General features: G+C 40.3%; 2 protein-coding genes across 2 annotated transcripts; one reads left to right on the top strand and one right to left on the bottom strand.

Annotated features, from left to right (window-relative positions):
* Positions 1–814: 814 nt before the first annotated feature.
* On the bottom strand, positions 815–14,143 carry LOC118795981 (coiled-coil domain-containing protein 39-like). The gene is made up of 20 exons (XM_036554804.1): positions 14,054–14,143; positions 13,627–13,746; positions 13,125–13,271; positions 12,399–12,557; positions 11,858–11,950; positions 11,625–11,753; positions 11,149–11,340; positions 10,595–10,698; positions 9,826–9,958; positions 9,279–9,473; positions 7,945–8,109; positions 7,231–7,368; positions 6,634–6,842; positions 6,213–6,336; positions 5,941–6,100; positions 5,588–5,694; positions 3,566–3,706; positions 2,493–2,672; positions 1,691–1,782; positions 815–1,029 (listed from the first exon to the last, which is right to left on the bottom strand). Exons 1-20 carry the CDS (start codon positions 14,141–14,143, stop codon positions 825–827), a joined length of 2,883 nt encoding a protein of 960 aa, XP_036410697.1. The 3' UTR covers positions 815–824.
* A 3,541-nt stretch (positions 14,144–17,684) lies between these two features.
* On the top strand, positions 17,685–22,184 carry LOC118795744 (acidic leucine-rich nuclear phosphoprotein 32 family member B-like). The gene is made up of 7 exons (XM_036554450.1): positions 17,685–17,887; positions 18,710–18,859; positions 19,443–19,565; positions 20,238–20,409; positions 21,084–21,223; positions 21,440–21,473; positions 21,942–22,184. Exons 1-7 carry the CDS (start codon positions 17,834–17,836, stop codon positions 22,046–22,048), a joined length of 780 nt encoding a protein of 259 aa, XP_036410343.1. The 5' UTR covers positions 17,685–17,833; the 3' UTR covers positions 22,049–22,184.
* Positions 22,185–24,327: the final 2,143 nt, after the last annotated feature.

The following is a 24,327-nucleotide window of genomic DNA, read 5'->3' as shown; positions in this document are numbered from 1 at the left end:
GGAAGTAATGTGAGGCTATAACACGGGCAGCCAGTGCAGCAAAAGACCTATCACAGGCTCTGCATATCCAGGATATTCCATCATTACAGTATCTAAACAGCGGAGCACCCCGGCTACTTAAATTACAATGGAAACTCAGCATCTGACTCAGCAATGACCATGAGAAAAATCTCCTTGGTGATTCATGTTGTGTGGTGGTGTTACTGGAACACAACAGGAGGTAACCATTCCCCTGTTGAGTTTCACACTAAGCAGGTGGCTACAGAGATTCAACCCTCAACAGATCATCTCCAGTTCCCTCTCCTCATCTAACTGAACAGACTTTCCTGATCATTGTCAGATCCAAAATCACATCTGCCCTCATTTAAATTTTCAGTCAGTCAGTGATTTTTTTAACCGCAAAAATGTCAAACATTTTGGGAAAATGCCATGGGATGAAACCAGCTAGTTTTGAACAAAGGCAAACTACATTCAGTTATGCTTTGGATTGAACTACACCTAATAGGTACAGTAGCAAATTGGAATACGGAAGAATGTATGAAGGAATATTGCATTGGTTGTATAACAGTTTTCACTACCTTCCATTCGCTCAACTACATGATTATACAATTATAGCTGATATTGCAATGTATAGAACAAGACACGGAAATTAAAACAAGGAAACTATTAAGATGCACATTTCAGTTGAAATGCATGCTGTCACCCCTTGTGGTGAAAGGTCTTCACATGCATTAAGTAAAATACAGAAAATATCCCAGCTCAATGTGTCTGATGGCTCCATGTCTTTAGTAGCGTTTGAGCTCTTTGAGTGGACAGTGGTGGTTCTATGGGCTTTTGCGCTGGGACTTCTGGCTGCGGGCACTGCTGGTGCTGCTGGCGGCGGAGCTGCCGCGACTGGAGTCGTGTGAGGAAGCGGCGCTGAGGGGAGGGCTCCTTACTGCCAGCTGCAGCCCCAGGTCGACCGTCGTCACATGGGGAGACTGCAGGGCTGAGGCCCTGGGTCCACTACCACAGGAAGAGCCAGATGACCTGAGACAGAAAAACACCATAGATATAGATACATCATAGACATAGCAAGGGCCCAACACACAGAGGGAGACATGAGACATGAAGCCCAACCTCAACGTATTAATCTGAACTTCCTTAAATGAGAATGGCCCTAATTCAAGGTGGCTCCCTAGTAACTGCCTATTTTGTACGGCTGCATGGTGTTTCAGGAGGAGGTCTCTAGTACTTACCTGACAGAGGACACAGAACTGCGTGCAGAGCCAGGCTTTGAGCCCTGCCTACTGGCTGGCATGGACGCTGGTGTAGGCTGGGGCACGTCGGCCCTGGGGGTACTGCTGCAGGAAGAGTCAGCTGGCCTGGCACACAGAAACACCAGACATATGGAAACGGACAGGGACTCTTAGTCTGACCTTCTTTTAAGAAAGAAAGGTGTCCAAATGAAAAATGGATTTGTAAGGGCTGATATGGTTGTGGTTAGAGTAAGACTCACATTCAACTTAATGCTTTAGTCTAAACATTTTTTTCTACTACTTTATTTTACATGTTCGATGGTCACTGATATTAATGGAAAGATATTTATAAAGGGTAAAAATTGTTTCCTTGCTTCAATTTGCCATTCAAAGTTAAGGACAAAATGTGCAAGCTTCTAGACTGAATGTCGCTTTTCTTCTTTAGGTCTTACCTGGCAGACGACACAGAACTCCGAGCTGAGGAAGGCTTTGAGCCCTGCCGACTGGCTGACGTGGACACTGACGTTGGCAGGGGCAGGCTGGCCTTCAAAAAAATGTAGAATTTTCTGTTTCACTAATTCACTCTAAATTACACAGATTGAGAAAAGAGTGTGCATGTGTTAAATGGGATTAACTTTTTCCTGAAAATTACATATATATTACACATTATATACAGCACCGGTCAAAAGTTTGGACACACCTGATTAAGATAATAACAAACATGCATTTAAAGACATTTTTATCTAGAGACTTATGCTTAAATGCTTGAAATTTGTTTCATAGACAAATATAAATACTGAAGTAGATTCCTATGTATGAATTCATTGCCATTTTTTTAATAAAAAAATTGGTTATTTTGAAGAATCTAAAGTATGAGATAGTTATAGTTAAGATAGATAATAGTTTTGATTTGTTTATAACACTTTTTAGTCACTGCATAATTTCATTTGTGTTATTTCATAATCGTAGTCAATTGTCTTTACTTTTATTCTAAAATGTGAAAAATAATAAAATTAAGAAAATAAAAAATAAAACAAAGACATAAAGGTGTATCCAAACTTTTGACTAGTACTGTACATTTTGTGGCTTTGGTTTTGGGTAGAACCTATTATCCTCTGTTAAGTGTACATATTGCTAATTAATTCTATTCTATTCTGTGTTCTATTCATGATGTGGATCAGAGTTTGACTACATTCCAGTCTGAACCACTGGCATTCATGGAATTCCTACAGTTGAAGATGCCATTGTTTATACCTCCTGAAAGTATGTCTGCAGCACTGATCTCAGGTCAGGATGCTCATCCATTGCTTCCAGAAGCACCTTGTTGACCATCTTGTTGAAGTCCTTCAGCTCACGAAGGTCAATGTCATGCTCCTCCGAGGTCTTCCCTTTGGTCTGTTTGGCTGACCGAATCTCCCTGGTAAGTTTCGAACACTGTTAAGAGAGAGAAAATTTAGGCAAATGATCCCCCCTTAGTAAAGAGACTGCATTAAGAAAACATTTCTGCAAGTCAAACTCAGTAAGACTTTTCTCAATGGACAGATGGGCAAACTGAATGCCTAGTTAGCTTTTGGTAGATATGTGTGAAAGCTCTTTTCCAAAGCTATTTTGACACTGACTTTTCCATAATATCTTTTAGGGGTAATTCACTTTTTCTCACTAGGATTAATTGTGATTAAAATTACAAACATATTTGGTCATGCAAGTAACAGGGAGTTGCAAACAAAAATAAGCAAAAGGGACATTTGATTTTAAAAAAGGTACAGGTTGATTTAAAAAAGGTACAGGTTGATTTTAAAACATCGAGTAAACATTTGATAAAGCCACCACTGTTGCTTTACTGGAGTGTTTTATGAATGTGGGCTGTTCTTGAATTAGGTACAATGCAGGTACCTAGTTCAAGAACAGCCAATATTTATATAATATAAATATAAATATAGGTCATTTTAGGAAAAAAGGACTAGAGTGCTTGGTTTCATGTCTTAAAATATATCTGTGCAGTGCACCTGTATGTCAGAACCAATTGTAGAATTACTTAATTGTAGAAATACTGCATATGGGACAACATCCAGAGTAGGCTTCACTAACTCTGAGGCTGTAACTCAATATATGAGATATATGAGATACTAGATATATGAGACATCGATATAAGTGTGGCAAGTGTAATGCACACCAAGTGTAAAAGTGTTATATTTCTGTCACTCCTAAATCAGTCTCACTGAATGTCATCCCTCAATCACATCCACTCCCCTGCATTTCACTGCATGTATGCATAAACAGAGGAGAAAAATAAAGTTAGGTGTGTGTGTATTTGTGTGTTGGCAAACCTGTTTGGTGACCCTGTCAAGCTTTTCTTTCTGAGAGCCGAGCTCTTTGTCCAGGGACAGGAGCTGAGACTGAGTTTCGTCAGTCTTTTTGTGCTGCACGGCTTCCTCCTTCAGCAGGCCATCAAGAGCATTGTTCATACCCTGGAAGTGAAATAAAAGTGCGTTGCTTCCTTTGATTGCAGCGTAGAACACAATAAGCTGTTAAACAAGCATGAAAAGGTGACCCCCCCCCGCCCACCCCTCCACCCCCAGTGTTTATTGTTTCCTGAATCCATGGGGACCAGACACAGTGTATGTTTGACAGACTAATAAATTAAGGAGCATTTTTGATGTTTACGGGAAGAATCCGAGTGTGATTTGCAGCCCCGCCCTCCCACTACCTGTTGATCTAGATCTTGTCATAAAAAAATGCGTCAAAGCGAAAGCACCACATAACTATGCATCACTGCTGAAAGGCAGTTATCACAGTATCTTCCTTTGTCAAAATTCACAGCTGATTGCTGTTCAGGCCCCAAAGATGATATCTTGTAAGTGCATATTGTCCAAAACTATTCTATTCCTTATGTACTCTTTATTTATTAAAGGGCACCACTTGATAGTGTGTCTTCAATTATGTATATCTAATGAGAACTTTCAATACAAAATTCACCCAGAGGCCAGATTTATTAAAGTAAAGGGCACAATGGAAATATATCTTGGTACGCTGTGGTTGCTGTCAGTGTAAAGTTAACTGATTTACTAAGCAAAGCAGGTAATCTTCCAGTCGCTCTGAAAATACTATCAGTTACTCCAAAGGGACACTCTATTGTTGCACTTAGTGACACATACATCACAAGACACCACTGAAAGCAAGTGAAACATGAGAGCAGAAATTGGAATCCAATCATGTGCAAAATAAAGCCGCTTTGTACTTTAAAGGGAACGGCTGAAGAAATGAAGATGGCAAAAAAGTCAGAGCTGAACCAATGACAAAATCAATGAATCAATCGATTAATCATTCTCACTATCTATGTCCATTTATATGCCAAAGACATGTATGTCTACCATCTGTAATGTATGAGTTCAAGGACAAGGTTGAACAAAAGCAGACAACGTTACACCTGTGAAATTAAGTTTTACTGAGCTTTGTCCGCTAAGTTTGAATGATGATGCATTGTGCTCAAAAACATTAACATCTGCTTTTCAAAGGCTGTAAAATATACATTCATCTATAAGGCACCCACATAATATACTTTAGTATATTCAGCAAAATACTAAATTTGACTGGACTCAGTTTGTAAAATCCCATCTCAGCTCATTTATTTAGGTTACAAAGGTATCATGGGTGGCAGTGTAGCATAGTGGTAAGGAGCAGGACTTGTAACTGAAAGGTTGCTGGTTCAATTCCCTGCTGGGTCTCTGCTGTTGTACACTTGGGTAAGCTAATTAATCCAGAATTGTGTCTGTAAATATCCAGCTCTATAAATGGCTAACAGATAAAAAAAAAAACCTGTAACCTATGTAAGTCGCTCTGGATAAGAACATTTGCTAAAGGCCAATAATATAATATAATGTACCATGGGTAAAGGTGACAGACAGTTCATTACAAATTTTACCCATTACAACTGGGTTTCTACATCTCCCAACCCAGTTTTTACCTGCAGAACACATGCTGTCCTTTAGATATGACCCTACGTATTTGAAAATGGGCCCTTGGGAAAGTGTCAGTTTGAGTTTTACGTCTGCTTGGTAAATGCTTGGCACAGTATGCCTTCATGTAGATTTCCTGTGTTTTATTTTCTCATTAAACAATCCTAGGGTGCTTACTATCTGTTGCTATTTATGGGATGGTTTTGTTCTCAATTAAATCCACATAATGGCTATTTGCCTCATTTTTACACTCCCGTGTGAGTGCAAAGATAGTTGCAATGAGAGGAGACAAGTAGACCACTGGTGATTCCAAAACGAGGGATGCATAAAAAGGGAAAAAGCATTAAAAAGCAATACGTAGATCAAGTGGATATGCTGCGGAAACAGGTGTACCTGAATGTCTTCTTGGAGTTCTCTGATCTGCCTTCTCTTGTAGAGATAATTCTCATCCATGGCCCTCTTTTGTTCCTCAAGCTTTAGCTTCTTTTGATACTCCTCACCTGGACACACAATGACGTAATACTCTTATGCATTGATGAAGCTTGTGCACTGGGTCATTGCAGTTCTGACTGATTCAATGCAGCATAAGTAACACTGAAAGAATGTTGCCGTAGACGATAACTGCAAACACCTATTACGCACATACATTTTGTAAAGGTTAAAGAGGGACGGTAAGCACTCCAAGTGTCAAGAGTGTTGAGTGACAGTTCCAGGAAGCTGGGTGCCTGAAAAATGCCATTACATACTTGACTCAGTGACTTTGCTGAACGCCTTGCGATACGCTGCGTTGTGACTGCTGACAACCTGCAGGGTGTTTTCCAAAGCCTGGATTTCCTTCTCTGCCTTTCGAATTTTGGCATCCAAATCATCTCCTTTGCGCTGGAGCTCTTCTTTCTCCTGCGCAGCCTGGTAAAGGTAAAGGTTCCTAAATCACACATTCAACAATGCGTCACTGATGGTTATTAGCTGCATATTTGGACAGCATTTTTGGCGTGTTGCCTATTTGGATGGCATTCACCTTGATCACATAATAAGCCGGAGACTTCTCCTCCTCTCCCTCAGGGGCTGCCATGCAAACTGTCAAGATCTCGTACTTCCTCCTCATCTTGTCAATTTTTGAGAGTCTCTCGTGCACTTCAGCACTTAAGGTCACACAGGGGGGAGATAAAAAGTCATTTTTGCCAGGCTAATATGAGCATTTCTGATTATTTGCGATAATTCTGATACTATGATATGAAAGCCATTTGTAAGCATGGTAAGAACCCTGACCTTGTAATGTTAGGGTAGTTATTCATTCACCGCCAGGAACTGTTCTGGTTGTTTTACATTAACTTTTAAAACCAAAAAATGACAATTAAGAAAAACAACCAGTCACTGTTTAAATATGTAGGCAGGTGGTGTTACTTGAATTCCTGAAAATGAATTTGTGGGAGGTTTACCTTAGCCTTTGACGTTCCTGCTCTGCGATTTTGACCTGCTTTTGGAGCATCTCCCTGTAGATGTTGATCTCCACCTCCCTCTCCTTCATGGCCGTCTGCAGCCGTAGCCTCTGTTTCTCCAGGGAGAGGACGCTGTCTGCCTTGTCGTACAGCAGGTCCCTCAGATGCTTGACTTCCAGTTTGAGAATGTTGTCTTCCACCATGGTATCCTTTCAGGCAGATGATAATCATAGGCACAGCTGGATCAGTTGCCCCACAGTTTAAGTGCACCCAGGGCTGTTTTCATTGTAATGATCAACAGGTCACCATACAAGTGGAATTTTGCATGTTTGTCCAATTAAAGCTTTGTATTCATTTGAACCTTTTGGAAAAAGTCACAGAATAAAACAACCTGAGGGAAAGTGTTGCATTCGAGGTACCAATCACACACCAAGTCAACAGGCCTTTCATCACTGAATTAGAAATGCTTGGTACATGCACATTCAATCACAACCAGTTTTTACTTTCATATTGTGACAGCCTAAGGGCCTCATACATGCCTTGGGGAGAATGGAGAGCATATTATTGTGCATCACTTTCTCATTTAGGATACTTCACCTGCTTTTTGAGCCGGAGCTTCTTGAGTTCCTTTTCTGAAGTGTCGATGAAGAGGTTCAGCTCCTCAATCTTCTCAGTGAGATCTCTCTTCTGAGCCCCGGTCTTTTCAGTGTCTTTCCTTGCACAGCGGATCTCATCCTGAAACCAAGGATAACATGGTAAAATGCTGAACTGAAAAAGGCAAAAGGAAAGGTCTTGGTCAAAATCTAAGACCGCCTCACTCGTGATATTGTAACAAGGAGCTTAAGATGGATTTTTCATTGGGGAGGTTTGAAAACATTTAAATCAGCCTTGTATTATGTACTAGATTTTTCAAATAACCTTTGACATGATTGACTTGAAAACCCTATTAAGATAAGATGTGTGAAAATTAAAGGCGTTATCTTCCAATGGATTCAAATTAGGCTTCTGAACAGAATATGATGAGTAATAATAGACACGCATCTAATCAGTTTTTTCCATTATGTTCTTTCGCTGTTCTAATGGCAGCAATCCCAATTAGCAGGTAAACAAGTAATCATATGCAGGAAAATGTTTCCTTATTACATTCCTGCAAATATGCTGTAAGAAATTACCACTGAAGCAATTGTAATTGTAATATTGTGTATGCTGCACTGATTTAGGGTTTAAAAACTAATTTCTGCAGAACACCTGAGCGGTGTTCACTTGAAGATGCAGTGCTATTAAGTGAAACGGGAACAATTTATGCAGCACCTGTAGCTTTTTCAGCTGTTGCGCCAGCATTTTGGCGGTCTTCTTCTCCTCCTCCAGGGTCTTGGCCAGTTCGGACTCCTTCTCCCTCAGGGCTCTCTCCTCCTCCGTGTTCTCCTCCCCTCTCAGTCGCGACAGCTTCTTCTCCAGGAGCTGGATCTGGAAGTCCTGTAGTGATCACATACAGTCGTCAGCAGCAAGTTCACGCACTCAAATAGAATACTTGAACACTAGTTGTGAACACTACTGAATGTTACTGATCATGTTAGTGAAATTACAGTTACTGCTACTGACTAATATGAAAGACTCATAGAGAATGTCTTCATTCTTAGCAACTTTAAAAGCATGAGACTTACGTACAAATGCAAACTGCACATTGCTATCAAGAACAGTTGCAAGCAGACAAAATAAATAAAATAAGGAAAAAAACATCATTATTAATAAATTCCAAGCTTAAAAACTCAGGCTGAACCCTCCTCTCAATATTAGCATCACAGTAAATTAACAAGAGCTGAGTAATTTTTCGGTCTTCCTACTACTTCAATTTTATTTTCTGACTGAGGAGCAAATTACTCAAACTGTCAAACAACATGCACAACTGTGGTTGCATTAAAGTTTACATTCTGCTTGTAGAAACTATATTTATGAGTGTCGATACAGTGTTGAACTGTATGTTGTCACTGAAAATCATACTGCGTTGTGAAGGAGAACCTTCACCTTTCCTCTAAAATGTTTGTCAAACTGTCACTTGTTGGATGTATAAGGATTGTTGTATTCCATTTCCAACCTTCTAAATAACTGAGCTCATTGGTCAATTCCATTCCAGGCAGGATTGTTGTCAAGTGATAACTGTATTTGTGTATGTGACCCAGCCCATTGGTTAAGGAGCCACACCTGCCTATTTAAAGGCCAATTAAATACAGGTGTATGGCTGGAGAGCAGGGAGGCCCATTTTCTGCTGCAGCTGGTTTCTTTTTTTTCTCTGGTTGTTGGTTTTGAAAATAAATTACTGAGTTTATTTTTGAATGGTTGCTGTTTTATACTTATTTTTGTGAGAACTGTTGCCAGCTTCTCCACATGCGCATCACATGAAATACTAATATTTCCTGATATACTCTCCATCTTGACCTTTGTATCCTGATTGGTATCGTATAGCAAGCATGCTTATATTCACTTAATGTCACACATTCCATTCATTCGGCATGCTTCGAAATGATACAGGTCACTGGAAAATCAAGTTGGCATTCTTGGCTCGCTCTCTCTACAGGCACTCACAGGTTTCGCTCAAGAACAAGGAAGGGTACAAGGAAGTTGCTGAGAAAAGGCTGGTCTCTTGCCTTGCTGTAAATCATCTCCTGTTGTTTCAGAGAATTCTGCTCCATCTTATTCAGCCGGCTGCTGAGGTTGGAGCAGGTGGCCCGGGTCCCAGAGATCTCAGCCAACACGGTCTTCTCCTTGGATTTCAACGTCTGCAACTCCTGCGTCTTGCGGGACAGTATCGTCTGCTGCCGGTGCAACTGAGATTCGATCTCCTGAGAAGAGGATGACATTAAACCATGCATAACAGCACCCAAATGTGACATGCACTATAAAACACAACTGCAGGAAAATTATGAAGATTCATATTCATTTTTCTGTAAAGGTAACAACAGCAATATTCTAATGTTACACTACACATACAACTCACACATAAACAATTATTATTTTGGGGGGGGGGGGATTAATCTCAAATAGGAAAAAGCCCTTGTTATGAAAATGAATGGCTTAGAAACACAAAAAGCGCATCAGTGACATGTGCTGCCTGTGAGAGGAGCATGCTGTAATTTTTCCCCTTCCTGAGGGGCTGCAGGGCCGCTGTGTTTGTGCGCACAACTGGAGACTGACTTTGCTGGTCTGCTCCTCCTCCTTCAGCATCTGCTCCAACTGCGCAGCCCTCTCCTCCACGCTGACGGCCGACTCCGTCACATTCTCCAGCTTCTCCTCCAGAGCGGCGTTGTGGAGCTTGGTGTTTTCCAACCTGCACACAGTCATCATACACTGTACTGAGTTTTCATTTATAACATGTTTATAATTTCAGCAAGACAATGATTTTTTCCTTGCAGGCACCCGGAAAGTGTTTGGTTTGATGTGATACACGTGCTTCAGGTCAGAGCTGATTGTTTAATACTCTTCCCACTTTATAAAATGGATAACTTAAAAAGCTACCAAAGTAGTCACACAAACAACAAATACCAACATCAAGAAGAATTTTTCAACCCCATTCCAACAGGTCATGACTGTCTTCCATTAGCCTATCTAGGCTGTGTATCACCAACAAGCGATGCAGAAGTTAGCAGCCCAAAGGTCACAGACAGGTCTCTAATAAGACTGTGATTCATGCTTTCTAGCCACAAAATAGGAAAGCACATTTAGACTACAATGTGATAGTGTTCTGTGACTTCTGTCTTTTGATGTGACAGTACTTGGCTGTTGGGGACAATGATATTCATCACATGAAATGAGGGGAATTTCCACAGTGGGAACAGCATTATTCTGGTTTTGTCTCTCAGGGAGTGCAGTCTTGTTAAACAAGACAAAGGCAGCTATGACGCAGGTGATCCGCTCAGCAGCTATGCAGCTACCACTGATCTCCAACACATGAAAGTCTGCTTACTTTTTAGTTTTGTCCTGAATTTCTTTTTTCATTCCAGCCAGCTTGGATCTCGTAGCCTCTACAGCTGTGGTCGCCTGGTCCACATTTCCCCTCAAGCTTTCCAACTGAAAAAAGGAATCAGAATTTTATGCACAAAGAGAATGAGAGAATCTTTTGACAGAACCATAGTCCAGGAGAACTGCAGTGTCTACATGCCTTCCCCCTAGTCAGGTACTGATTCAGTAGACCACTGTCTTTATTGAACCAGTTTAGTTTCCCTTACATTAGTTCTGAGAGCACTCATGGTTTAAAGAGAACTGGGAAACCTACTGCATTGTGGCCCGCCTCATATAGAAGTAGACCAAACAGAGATGGTTGACTAAAATTCTCCACACCTATTATCTATCATATGTATGCAGCAGATTTTGCTGACTAAGATTTCAGTTTCTGCCTGAGAAGGGATGCATACTGCTGTTGGTACGTGGATGACACATGGAGAAGCCACAAATACAGCAAATGCGGTTCCCATGACTAGGGGAATGCACCCACGACAGGTTACAGCGCAAGCTCGTCACCTCATCCTGCAGCCGAGTGCGGTTGTTCTCCAGCTCCTGGAATTCTGCCCTCAGTTTGGCTGCCAGCCGCTCCGCAGCTGCGATTTTCTTCTCGCATTCCTTGTTGTTGTCCACCTGGCTGTCCAGGAAGTTCCTCTTTTCCTTTACCAAGCCCCGTCTCTCCCGGACTTCCTGGTTCATCTGGGAGATTAACTATAGGAAAGCCATGAAATATTACATTGTGAGTGTTTGTTCCCCCACCAATTTGAAATTCATAGTGTGTCTGACATGTATGAAGCATGGGGTGGCAGTGTAGCATAGTATAGCATAGTGATAAGGAGCAGGACTCATAACTGAAAGGTAAAAAAAATTGTAACCTATGTAATATAAGTGTCTGTTAAATGCCAATAATGTAAATGTAACTAACGTAAATGTATGCAGCCTGTTCCAGACATTTCTCAGTGATAGCAGACTATGTAGCACCCTCTGCTGGTTACCAGTGCACACTGCTGTAGTTCATGATCCCTCTTCCTCATCTGATCAATGGTGTTCTCCCACTGGCGAATGAGCTCCTGGCGCTCCATGTGTGCTTGACGCAAAGTCTCCGCAGTCTTATCAAGCCCAATCTGTTTTCAGAACAACCTTGATGAGTAAACAATGCACTGGCAACACACAATGAGAAATGGCAGCCTATCTAGGTCTGAGATTGAAGATTAAACTGTCTTTTAACCTGTGCTGTCATTGTCTCGGTCCGTTCGTTTTCCAGGGCCTTGCGCTTCTGGTTAGCCTCGATGGTCATCTTCTCAATGCGCAGAGTCAGCTCCTGGAGCACCCAATGTGAAACAAATGTTCAGTGTATACTATAAAGTTCAATTATTTTATATAGTTCAGTGTATACTGCAAAGCAACACTAAGTAATTACTAAATAATGAGTCAACAGACTGTACATCAGCACTATGCATAGTCTGGCAAGGTGGAGGTTAGGGAGCTGGGCTTGTAATCCCAGGACTGCAGCTTCAGTTGCTAAGTGAAGCACACTGTATCCTTGAGTAAAGTCCTCAACCAGAATTACTCCAGTAAAATGCACAAAATGTAAAACACAATTTATGCAAGTCACATTAAATGAGAACATGTGAAAGAAGAACATCTATGGGATCATCTGTCTTTATTACTTACTGATATGTTTCCAACTTTTTCTTGGCATAATAGTATCCTGTTCTGTAATTCCATGTGAAAGAGCCATAAAAACTCACACATCTCATATATCTCACCTTTATCCTGCTCTCATCTTGTTGGGCATATTTCAGAATGGCCATGGTGTCCTCATCATTCTGTGCAGATTCCTGAAGCCAGGTGTCCAGGGTCTGCTGATCCCAGTTCAGCTGGGTCTTGAGCTCCTCTAGTTTCTGAGTGGCTTTGAAGATACTGTTCTGTGAGAAAGCAGAATTAACAGAGAGGCAGATTTAACTTTCACTGTCACAGGTATAGCAGGAAACTATGAAGTGTTGCATTTGTTACCCCCCCCCCCCCCCCCCCCCCCTTAATTCTTTACAACCCATAATATATAGACAGTTCAGGACAATAATATTAAAACTGATGAAATTCTATAGCACATTGCCTGGTACAACAGGGTTTTTTGTATGAGAAATGCATTTGGTTTGACCTCACGTGCCTCTTTTCTATGTTGAAAGGTGTCAAATTCCTCTTGTTTTGTTCATATAGTCTTTGCACACTTTGCTCTTTAGTGTGAGACTGGTCACAAAAAACCCTCAGGTCATCAAATGCACCACTGATAAATGACACGTAAGTCTGAGTAAGGAAGACTAGTGTTAAATTGAGCCATAGTGTGACACAAAGGAACTGTACTTGTAACCAAATAGCTGCAAGTCACCATGAAAAAGTGTATCTGCTACGGAGATAATAATGCCAAAATGTCGCTGTATACAAAGTAGCTTGTTTATGTCTTTTAAACTGTGATAAAACAGGTGTAAATTCACCTCCTGGTCATTCTTCCTTTCCCTCAGTGTTCCCAGCTCATTCTCCAGCTGAGCGATTTCTTGCCGTAAGCGGCCCATTTCTCTTTCTGCCACAGCTTTGAAATGCGTCTCAGACTCTGTCTCCTTCTCCACAGCTCTGCAGAGTGCCTGCAGACACAGAGACAATCATACACACACACACACACACACACAAAGAGCACACACTGAGATCTTAAGCATAACATGTTTCAATTCACGTTATCACCCAATAACTGTTAAGGTGTTACTTCTTGTGGCATTGGCTGCCAACATCAGCGTTTCATTAGCATCTTAATTCATCTGTTGCTTGTGCAGTCCAGTCAAACTTCTGATTTACCTGTTCTTGAATTTCCCCTGCTAAAAGGGATTAGTAATAATTCAATTTTGCTCACATAAGCTATTTCAAATGCAAAATGTTCTTCTTTAACACTAGTTGTCAACATCTATTCATGGAACGTAATCTCAGACGTATGGAAAAGTGTACCTGGGTGTGAGAAAGTTCCTGTCTGACATTTTTCAGATGGTCAGATAAGGCTTGGATCTTGTCTTTGTGCTCCCTGAATTTATTCTCCAAGTTCGAATTTTCTTTTTGTTTCCTTTGCACCTGTGTAATTCAAAAGAGACAGAGGTAGGAGAGAAACAACCACGCACATCAGATTACTTCTAACAGATGTATCGCCTGGCACAGTATCATTGCTATTTTCATTTTCTGTAGCAGTCGATGATGCAAAAATACAAGTGTTAATTGTCATTAGTTGCCGTACTTATAAATATTTATGACGCAAATCACAACTAAATGCCCGTGTTTAAATGTAACTTAGTATATGTGCCTTTAACTACATCTGCATAGCTAGTTTGCAACCAGACGTTTGTTAGTTAAACTGTTTGCACAGAACATCCCTGTAACTCACCTGTTCCTGTAATGCTTTATTTTCTGCATTGGCCACGGGAATTGCAAAACCTTCATCCCAGCCTATCTCGTATAAAACTGCGCTTGACATTTTCTTTGTGGTAAAATATAATAGCAAAGACAGATCGCAATACTATTTAGAAAATAGCTGCTGAACTAAAGTCCATTTCTCCGTGCTGCTAAACATTGTTTTCCAAAAGCGCCCATAGCAACGGCCTGCCCGGATGTAGAAAATGTACATGCAATGTTCTCCGGTGGAGGGCAGTAGTTACTGAACCTTAATGTCGAAGCGCTCATATCACTTAGTAGTTATCGGTGGCTTGCATCCCACGGGCCTTCTTTTATCATACTGTTTTACAAAGACACCGAGGATTTGTTTTGTACAACGCGTTTAATAATGCCTTATTTCTGGTGCGTAAAACTCGTGCGTATGGAACGCCTGGTTTATTTTTGTGATACAGAGTAAACAACATGTCAGAATGTAAAATCTGATCCAAAACTCGATAACAGTAGTAGGTGTTTAGTAACAGCACCAGTTAACTGCCCCTGGAAATTGCACAAAAAATGAAAGCAAAAATTGTTTTCAATGACTGTTATTGACTATAAGCAAAAACAATTTCGTAAAAAATGCGGAAAATGCTCAGTTGTTCCTCCTCAAATTCCTTCTCTGTATGGCAATGACAAAGCTGTCTGGTAAAGGCCTTGATTCATATCAAATTAAAAAAAACATTACTCACAAGTATAATGGCGTGACTTTGCTGAAAAGGAATATTCCCAAGGGTGACACGACACTTTGCTGTTGATGAGATCTTTTACAAAAGGTCTGTGCTGCTGCTTCAAGTCACAATTTTCTTTGAATATTCAGGTTTCAGGTTATGGTACTTAATTTTTATCCCTGGTGATTTTATGGCCCATGAAAGAGCAAAGATAACAAAAAAGCTAAATAAGTGTTGAATTATAATACATTTAGCTACTATTGTATGACAGGTTATAATCTTTCATAAACAACCAACCTGTCGGGGAGAGTGGACATAGTTGAGTCTGTTGGGAAGATGAGTCATTCTATGTTTCAAGGCAACCAAGTACAAAACGAGCTATGTGATGCAAATCACAGGTTGAGCTAGTCACTAAATTGATCATGTGACAGAGTGGACCACATAGGGCCCATGGCAAATGAATTAGGAGCTGGGAGATGAACAAAGAATTAGGGTAAACTAATTGGTAAACTGTATTGACAAAGTAAAATGTTTTCATTTCTAGATATGAGCTCCCTGTAGGTGCCATTGTTGCCATGGTAATGCAAAGTGTAAAAACATGTGACATTTTTACTTTTAAAAGTACTGGCTTAGAGGTTTATACAATTTACTCTATATTCATTCACTAATGAACCGCTGGACACAAAGACATTCTCCGGAACTCATTGTAGTGCTGTGAACAATCAAAATAATTAGCAACAATAATAGTTTGGTTACCCTTACCACAGTGCAACAGGACAAAGGCACATGCTTTTGTGCATCAAGGAAGGCACCACTGGTCACACTGATATCCAACTTCCATAGTGACAATAATTCTTTCAGAGACACAACAAAACCCCTATGACAAAACTCTTTATCTGATAACCCAATCAAATCCATCTCAATTACACTGAGGATAATAGTTGACCAGACAAGAGTAAGAACCTTGTCAGAAATTTTATCCACAGTCAAAAACACCACTGACTAGCTTTTTCTTTTAGAATTGGCAAAACCTGCACATGGTAACTTCCTGACTGCAGGAATTCAGGTCACTCTACTTACACTCATATAGAGTACATGGCAAACTCAAAAGTCAGTAACCTGTGGTACACTGGACTATTCTGTGACTATAGAAGCATAAGTTGGCAACATTGCATGGTATAACGCCTCAACCATCATTGTCAAGGAACCTTAGAGTCCAGGCATTGGTTCTGTCTACGCTGTAACTATACATGGCAGCTGCAAATGAGGAACAAGCTTTTGTTTCATCACTGGAGTCAAATCGTCAGTCCACTGGCTGCTGTGTCTCTGACAGAGCAAGAAAGGACCACCACAGATAAAAATGAACCACAAACACACAAATTATACTTCACTAACACTAAAGGCTAAACTTCATATACCACCAGGGTCTCTCTCAGTAGCCTACAGTTACATAATTGTTTGTGTATCTGTATGTGTGCTTTAGGACCCCAAAGCACAATGATGTGTGAAGTGTGAATATGAGTTCAACATTTCATTTTCTACAAGAATTTTTTTCTGACAACACCCAGTAAGCTTAAATTTGTTTTGCTCCTGGAGACATACATTTCGAGTCACTCTATGATGAAGTAGAAAGACAAATTTTACAAATTGCTTGGTAATTGCTACAATCCTTATTATTTCTTATACTATAATTTAGATTTGACAGTAGGCAGCAGTGTGGCATAGTGGTAAGAAGCAGTGCTTGTAACTGAAAGGTTGCTGGTTCGACTCCCTATTGGGCCACTGCTGTTATGTTCTTGGGTACTGAAACCACAGCTGCCTCAAGTAAAGATCCAACTTATAAATGGATAAAACTGCAACTTGTGTAAGTTGACCAAAGGGCAGTCTGAAACCGCAATTACCAGTACTTGACAGAGCTTTGCTGTTCATTCATTTAATTAGCGTCATTCAGTGGTGAAACGTGGGTATTGCGCCCCTTTCAGAGTAATAGATACGCAGCTAGAATACTATTAGGCTGACTAAAGTTTAAAAAATCTGGGTAAAAATCAACTGGGCTGAATGTATATAAATATAATTTATTATTTCCTGAGATATATGTTTATTTCTTGAAAATAAAGTCTATGGCTTCGCAATATACTTCTCCCATCAAGAGTGAAATCAACCAAGAACATTCAAAGTGGACCATTGCATACGAATGTGATAAATTGAAGTAAAAAAAAAAAACTTTGAGCTTTTATTTCAAAATTTTAAGTTCTGAAATACTGTTGAGACGCCAACACGCAACACGTCACAACTTCATATGCATCAAAACACATTTTAATCAAATAACCGTAACGTATGAAATAAACATCACTTTGATTACTGTGTTATGTGGATGGATGACAAAATTATAAGGATTAGGATAACTGAAATATACTCAGCATTTTGTTATTATCATTTGAGTGCATACAGGATCAAAGTGCGTACTGGGGAATTTGCTACAATATAGCAAAAAAAAAAGTACAAGTAGCCTATAAGCAGGGGAAGAAATCAGCATAGCAAGAGGATAAGGCAGAAAGTGCAAAGGTTTGCCCATTTATCGTGCTGCCGTGAATTGTGCTTGTGAAAATTAAATTCGATGGATGCTTCTATAAGAAACCCTACGAAACTCTATTATACAGCACAAAGATCAAAAAAGGCCATAGTCTTGGAAAGGCTATACTTCGCCAGCAATTAATTTTTGGTGGCACACATGTGATGGGATCCCAGTCCTTAACTCGGTCGCCTGTTGCGTGTGCTGGCTGCGCTGCGCAGTTTTAACCCATGAGGGCGGTCGTGTGCGCTGTATTGACTACGCTCTGCTTTACCATCTTGTGTAGTGCCGCTTGGCGCCTAAAATACGTGTAGCCGCAACTCTGAAGAAACTTTGCCGGCGTTGGTATTGCTTCGCTGCTTCAGACAATCGCGGCAGCATTGTTTGCCACTTTAGTCACTATATTTGTGACCATAATTACACAGCTTCCAGAAGTATAAGTTAGATTACTCCTGTAACTCGCTTTCTAGGTTATCAGTACCGAACAGACGACATGGAAATGGAGAAAAGAATCAACTTAGAGCTTAGGAACAGGAAACCAGCTGAGGTAAATTTAGCCGGCTAGCTGGCTACAAGTTGCTTTTTCGCATCGATGGTGTTTGGTTGGGGTGTAACTAGAATGTTTATTGTATGTCTTTCGAAGTAAGACGTAGCCGGTTAGCAGAAGCAAGGTAACTTAAGCGATCAGGAGGGGACAGAGAAAGAAAGCAGCATGCGTTTGTTTTCGCCATTCAGCGCACATGGTCAGAATAGCCGATCGAGTTAGCTTTTAGGGACTCGCTGCACCAGATTGGAGGCGACAAAAATGCATTGTGGTGACCCCCGCTAACTAACGTCGATACAACAATCTGACCACCCGTTTGCTTTATTGGAGAAGTAGGTGACGTTACAGTTAAAATAATCTATCTACCATTAGCTTGCTCACATAACAAGGTGTTCTCATATTTTGTTCCCACGGAGGCGTGGTTAGCACAGAGTTCTGTTGTTTTATCCTTTGTTTTTAAAGAATTTGTAAATCGATATCGTCACATAATTGATGTAATGTTATATATCAAGGCTCTAGCAAGCGAATGGTCACCGTTAACCCACATTACTTGTTTTACTAACCAGTAACACAGGACCAGTTTCTCCTGGGACCCAGGGGTAGATATTGAGTTTAGTTTCTTTACCGTTCAGATAGTTATCACCTACATTATGTAGTAGTGTACTACCACTTTAATGATTTCTACGTTGGATGTAGTCATTTAAATTGTCTGTTGCTTGCAATGTCTTTGTTTTTCAACGGTTTGACTATCAAAAGGCAGCTTTCCCCATCTAATCGAAATTGGTGGATGATGTGACGTTTGTTTCTTTCCTCTCTTATTTTCAGGTGAAAGAGTTGGTTTTGGACAACTGTCGTTCTGATGATGGGAAGATCATAGGCCTCACTGCTGAATTTCAGAACTTGGAATTCCTTAGTATGATCAATGTCAATCTAGTCTCCCTCGATAATCTCCCTAAACTACCCAAGCTCCGAAAGGTAAGAAATACAGAGGAAATGGTCTGATGAAAGTTCTGTTCTTTTTACTCATTAAATTGTAATATGTGTTTTTTTCTAGGAACTAATTTCATAACTTTACTGTGACTGTACTAAATATATATATTAATGATACAAGAAAACATTCCTGTATTGACTTGGTCCACTTCTTTATTCAAATTTGAGGAACATACATTTTCTTTTCTTTTGATATAGTTTTATGGAAAAAGTTAACATGTTAGAAGGTAAATGGGTGTCTGTGTTTGTCAAGTTGCATTGGTAGCTACATACATTTACATATTGAATGTACATGCAGAATTGGGGTGATAAGACTTATCTGATAAGACAATTTTTAAAATGTTTTTAGCGGAACTTTTTTTTTGCCATCCATTTTCCATAAAGTGTGTGTGCCGTTCTGAGCCTCCACGTTCATTGTAGTATTTGCAGTTGACAACCAGTTGTTGCTTGGCACATACAGGATTTTTTTTGGTTTTTGCAAACACATTTCATAACCATTTTGCATTATGCTGCATTATGTTCACCTCTGGGCTGGCTGATTGGATGCATGTGCTGGAATCACTCGCAGCTGGAACTGAGTGACAACCGGATCTCAGGCGGTCTTGAGGCTCTGGCGGAGCTTACACCCAGTGTCACACACCTCAACCTGAGCGGCAACAAGATCAAAGACCTCAGTACCCTGGAGCCCCTGGTAATGTCTCCTTGCTTTTGCATGTGTGTACACATGTGCCAGACACAGCACGCTTATGTTGTGTCAATGCAGCTGGATAGCGCTGGAGAGTATTTGCAAGACTTTGGGCTTCCCAGGCTCAATCCTTATTTTAACAGATTTGACTCCTTACTCTTTGTCTTGTTTCCACTAATCATACAAGAATGAAACAACTTCCAGTTTGCTCCATTCTAAGTCAGTGGTGATATTGAACACTGTTCTTTTTCATTTTTAATAATTTTCCATTCTCTCTCCCCCACCGGCCAGCTTTTACCTTTTTGTCTATCTTTAATTTGCAATTTGCATCTCTGGAAATGTGCTGTCTTCAGTTTATTGAATTGATTGGACCCAACTAATCAATAATGATATGAAGTTTCAATTCACCATCTTAGTGAAACGTGGAGTTTGGTACAGTTAGATTTTAGAACGCTGAAACACTGAAAGTGAGACAGAATGACAGTGGTGTAGATATTAGAGACAGACCGCATTTTTGGAGCGATTACTCCATCTCCACTCAAATAACAGAGGCATCACGTAAGGGAGCAAGGAAGTGGTCTAGAATGCACTCGGAGTCAGATGAAGTGTGGCTTGCATCCAGTCACTGCATTCTGACTTGCACCTTACTTGCTGTCAATGCCCTCTGTCCCCATGCAGAAAAAGCTTAGCATGCTAAGCAGCCTGGACCTGTTTAACTGTGAGGTCACCTTGCTGCTGGACTACAGAGAAAGTGTGCTGGAGCTACTTCCCCAGATCACCTACCTGGATGGCTTTGATGCGGATGACCAGGAGGCCCTGGACTCTGACCCTGATGACCCTGAAGACGATGGTGAGAGAGTGCCAGCAGATTGCACTTTCAGCTCTCTGACCACGACGATGATAGGAACTCGGATGATTTTCCGTGCTTTAGTTACATTGTCGTTTTGCTGAGTGCATACTCCCCCTCCTCCAAATCTTTGTCCAGGAGAGCCTGTATGCATATGACTGAAAAAATAAAAATAAGGATATATCTTCACTATGTAATTTGACTTTGATTTAAGATTGATCAGTCATAAGTCTTATGCACATGAAACCAACCATAATGAAGTAATATACTCTCCCAATTTTAATTGCAACATACGACCAAATCTTTTTTTGACTAGGATAAGATGTTAAATACCGGCAAGCTCAATCACTCTCAATAAAGAATTCATTTGGAGCAAAACTCCAACAGGGATACACGAGTTTCAAGGTCAGGAAACATTTTTTTAGGCTAATATGAGTCTAATCTTTCTGCTTAGTTTTTTGTGGTAGTGTGTTCGTATCACATAAGGGTTTTGTTGATATATAGAAGATCTGCATGTAAAATCTTAACCTAAAGATGCAGCGGTTGTTATTTTATGCAGCTTGTGAATTAAAATCAGTTATGACCAACATATAGCATTATTAGTCAACAGGCTCAGTGAAGGTGCACTGAAATTACTGATCTGAGCTTTGTCCTAATGATTGCTTTTATTATTGTAGAAGATGAGCTGAGTGAAGATGAAGATGAAGGAGATGGAGACCTGGATGAGGAAGAGGTGGAAGTAAATGGTGATGAAGAGGATGATGAAGAAGAAGATGACAGTGACGACGACGACGATGTTGTTGAAGCTGAGGATGATGTAAGATGACTAGAAAGGGGCTTCACTGTATCCTAGGCTTGTGCCAGCTTTCTGCCGCTAAACCAGAAAAGGCAATCGTACAGTAATGAAACTCTTCACCTGTCTTGAAAATCAGTGGAAATAAGCTCCAGACAGAAGTTCACAACATTGAATACCAAATGCATGCTTTTTCTGAATGAGGTCAGCAGGTTAATGACATTACATGTATGTTTCTAGGATGAAGATGAGGAAGATGATGAGGAAGGAGTGAGTGACGAGGAAGATGAAGAGGAAGAAGGTTTGTGTTGAATATTATTTCATGTTTGCCGACCTGGCTCAGTGATAATTTATTAAATTACATTAGTGTCATTTAACAGATGCTGTTATCCAGAGGGAATTACATTTTACATGATAATTACAATTTTATCAATTTAATACAGCTTAATAGTTACTGAGGCAATTGTGGATTAAGTACCTTGCCCAAAGGTACAACAGCAATGTCCCGATGGGGAATCGAACCAGCAATTTTTTGGTTATGAGCCCTGCTACTTGCCACTACACAACACTGCTACCTGTTTATTAGGAGTACAAGGGAAGTTAATTCTGCCTTAACTTTGTATATTTAAAATCCAAATGGTACTTTTACATGGTCCTTTTTGGCATCTGGTGCAGTGGTCATAAGTCACAAACTCAGATAAGACACAAATGTCAGGATGTGGTGTTCTGCCTTGATTTTCAGAAACCAGTCGTGGGGAGAAGAGGAAGAGGGAAGATGATGGAGAGGACCAAGAGGAGGATGATGATGATGACGATGATGACAGCGATGATGGTGATGACGAAGAATGAGGTCCATCAGTTGGACGCAGCCCCTCTGTATAGAGACATTGATTCTTTTTCTCACCAAAGGGATGAGGGGGCAGAGTAAAGAGCAGGGTAGACATGAGCAGGTTTGTGGGGTGAGGAGGTTAGGCTGAAGGGAAGCTCTTTTAAATGCTCCCCTTCCACACACAAGTCAAAATCAAACCTCTTACCACACACAATTACCACACAAGCTGAAATCAAACCTCTCACCGGTCACCCTCACGTTTGTACATATCTTTGAAAACTTTAGGGGTTTCCTTGTTTCAAAGTTGTCATATCTATTTGTTAAATGTCATCTGCCTTATGGCAAAAGCTTGTACCTCCAAAAATACCATTTTCAGGAATCTTGGTTATTATTTGGTTGTGATTTGTGAGCATTTTTTTAATGAATGAATAAATTAACTTTATGGGCAATTGATGAAACATTTACAATACACAAATGTGCTTGGATTTTCATACAGAAAAATTCCAACTGGTAAAAAAGAGGTATGAGGTTTTGCTATGACAGCAATGAAATATTTCCACCTCGGCTACAGTTTTCTCTAACTGCGTTCATCTAATGTCTTTTATGACAGGGTGGGATGGGGGACAACATTCTTCTCAGAAAGGTTGCACTAGTTTTCATTGAAGCTGCATGACTTTGATGTTTGTGGTGTTCAGTATTAAGATGGTTGGAAGGAGGAGGAGGAGGATGGCCATGTCAGTGGTCCTGTATCAGTCCCATACAGGAGAACAGTGAGACCCTGCACCCAATGCAGGCATTGTTCCAAGTGCACCGAATATGTAAATAATACTGTATAGATTGATAACGTGTTGTTTTAATGCCATTCTACTGTGTTTTTATGCCAATTCTAGTCACATTTTTTATAGCATGTCTTATTAAAATAACCGGATCAGTTGTGTAGAAGTGAGTTGTAGTCTTATTTTTTTGTCTTGGACTTTCACATGACATTGTCATACAGGCATTTCTGTTTATATCAGGGTTTCTTAAAAAGCACAAAGGATTTCTCAGTTTATCACTCCCCATTGAACAGATTTCTGAATGAAGCTTGACACCGTAAGAGTGCCTGTCATCTCACTTGCTTGTTGGTAGATTTAAGATGAATGCAGTGCAAACTGAACCCAGGGTCATAATTTTCAATTATTAATTCAATTTTACTGGTAGAAAATCCACTGGCAAAAGCCCTGTACATTAAAAGAAGAGATACTGGAAGCTGTAGATCTGCTAAGTTGGACAGAATGAATACGGTTCATTCAGTTTTATGCATGAAGCATATTTTTTAAAATGTCCTGAAGATTCAAAGTGAGATCTCACATTTTTGAATAACTTCATGCATATAGAAATCCTCATGGTGAGGGATGGCAACTATTAGCTGTTGTCATGAAAACTCTCCCTAAATTCATCTTTTTATCTTTACCTATAACAAGTTAGTTGAACTTGTACCTGACAGAAAACAAGGTGTCCAGGGCTGAAAACTTCTCGGTTATTTCTGTTGTAAGTCTTGCAGTACCTAAGGGTAAGTTGATGAGCACAAAAGCATGGTTGAACGCTAACTTGTCTAACCTGTTCACTTGTTCTTCTGAGTCAAAAATGGTCTGATTTACTTGATCTGAACTTGATGACCTGGTTCAGTTATTCTGTAGTTGTCAGTCATTTTGACTTATGGGTTTCAGAATCTCTCCCATAAATTCTAATAATGGTTTCAAGAATACTTTTGCTATTTGTCACGGCTATACCTTACCTGAGAGTAAGTATGTGTGTGTGTTATTGCTGAGTGACATGAAAGTGACACCTTCATATGACATCAGGGCTGCCTGGTGGAACCCAGCAGACAAAAGTTTTGAGAAGGGTTAAGAGAGCAGATCCTCTAAGATCCAAATTTATGTGCAAAATCACTTGGGTATGACGAAAACTGGGCATCTGGTTTGGATAACCTAATCTGTAAGTGCTCATTATGTAGTACAGAGAGCTGCATAAAAGACATTGTTCATAGGAAAGCTATGAAAATGGAACTACTTTTTCACAAAGGTCTTGTCAGCTAGAAATCTGTTGATTAATGCCCCAGTGCACGGTTGCTACCTACTTTAGTGATGTAGTTTATTGCCTTTAGCTATAATGTAAGATGGTATGCTGTGTTTGGCCACCATAGGATATCTCCTTTTGTCTACCTTTGTAGGAGCAGGAGCTACTGGTTTTACTGGACCCAACAGCAGACAAGTTAGGCCTCTGACCCACCTTTCATTCTCTCTCTGTTAAGTGCATC

Source organism: Megalops cyprinoides, chromosome 20 (assembly GCF_013368585.1).
Source record: "Megalops cyprinoides isolate fMegCyp1 chromosome 20, fMegCyp1.pri, whole genome shotgun sequence".
Classification (NCBI taxonomy): Eukaryota; Metazoa; Chordata; class Actinopteri; order Elopiformes; family Megalopidae; genus Megalops; species Megalops cyprinoides.
Note: the sequence above shows the minus strand (reverse complement) of the source record. Positions and strands in the feature narration are given on the sequence as shown.

Bases quoted from the DNA above. Each gene is read 5' to 3' on its own strand.
- LOC118795981 (XM_036554804.1), bottom strand. From the start codon at position 14,143: ATGTCAAGCGCAGTTTTATACGAGATAGGCTGGGATGAAGGTTTTGCA. The intron at 13,747-14,053 runs GTGAGTTACAGG...TGAATTACACAG, and splicing joins ATAAAGCATTACAGGAACAG to GTGCAAAGGAAACAAAAAGA. The intron at 6,337-6,633 runs GTAAACCTCCCA...TGTGACCTTAAG, and splicing joins CAGGAACGTCAAAGGCTAAG to TGCTGAAGTGCACGAGAGAC.
- LOC118795744 (XM_036554450.1), top strand. From the start codon at position 17,834: ATGGAAATGGAGAAAAGAATCAACTTAGAGCTTAGGAACAGGAAACCA. The intron at 19,566-20,237 runs GTAATGTCTCCT...GTCCCCATGCAG, and splicing joins TCAGTACCCTGGAGCCCCTG to AAAAAGCTTAGCATGCTAAG. The intron at 21,224-21,439 runs GTAAGATGACTA...GTATGTTTCTAG, and splicing joins TTGTTGAAGCTGAGGATGAT to GATGAAGATGAGGAAGATGA.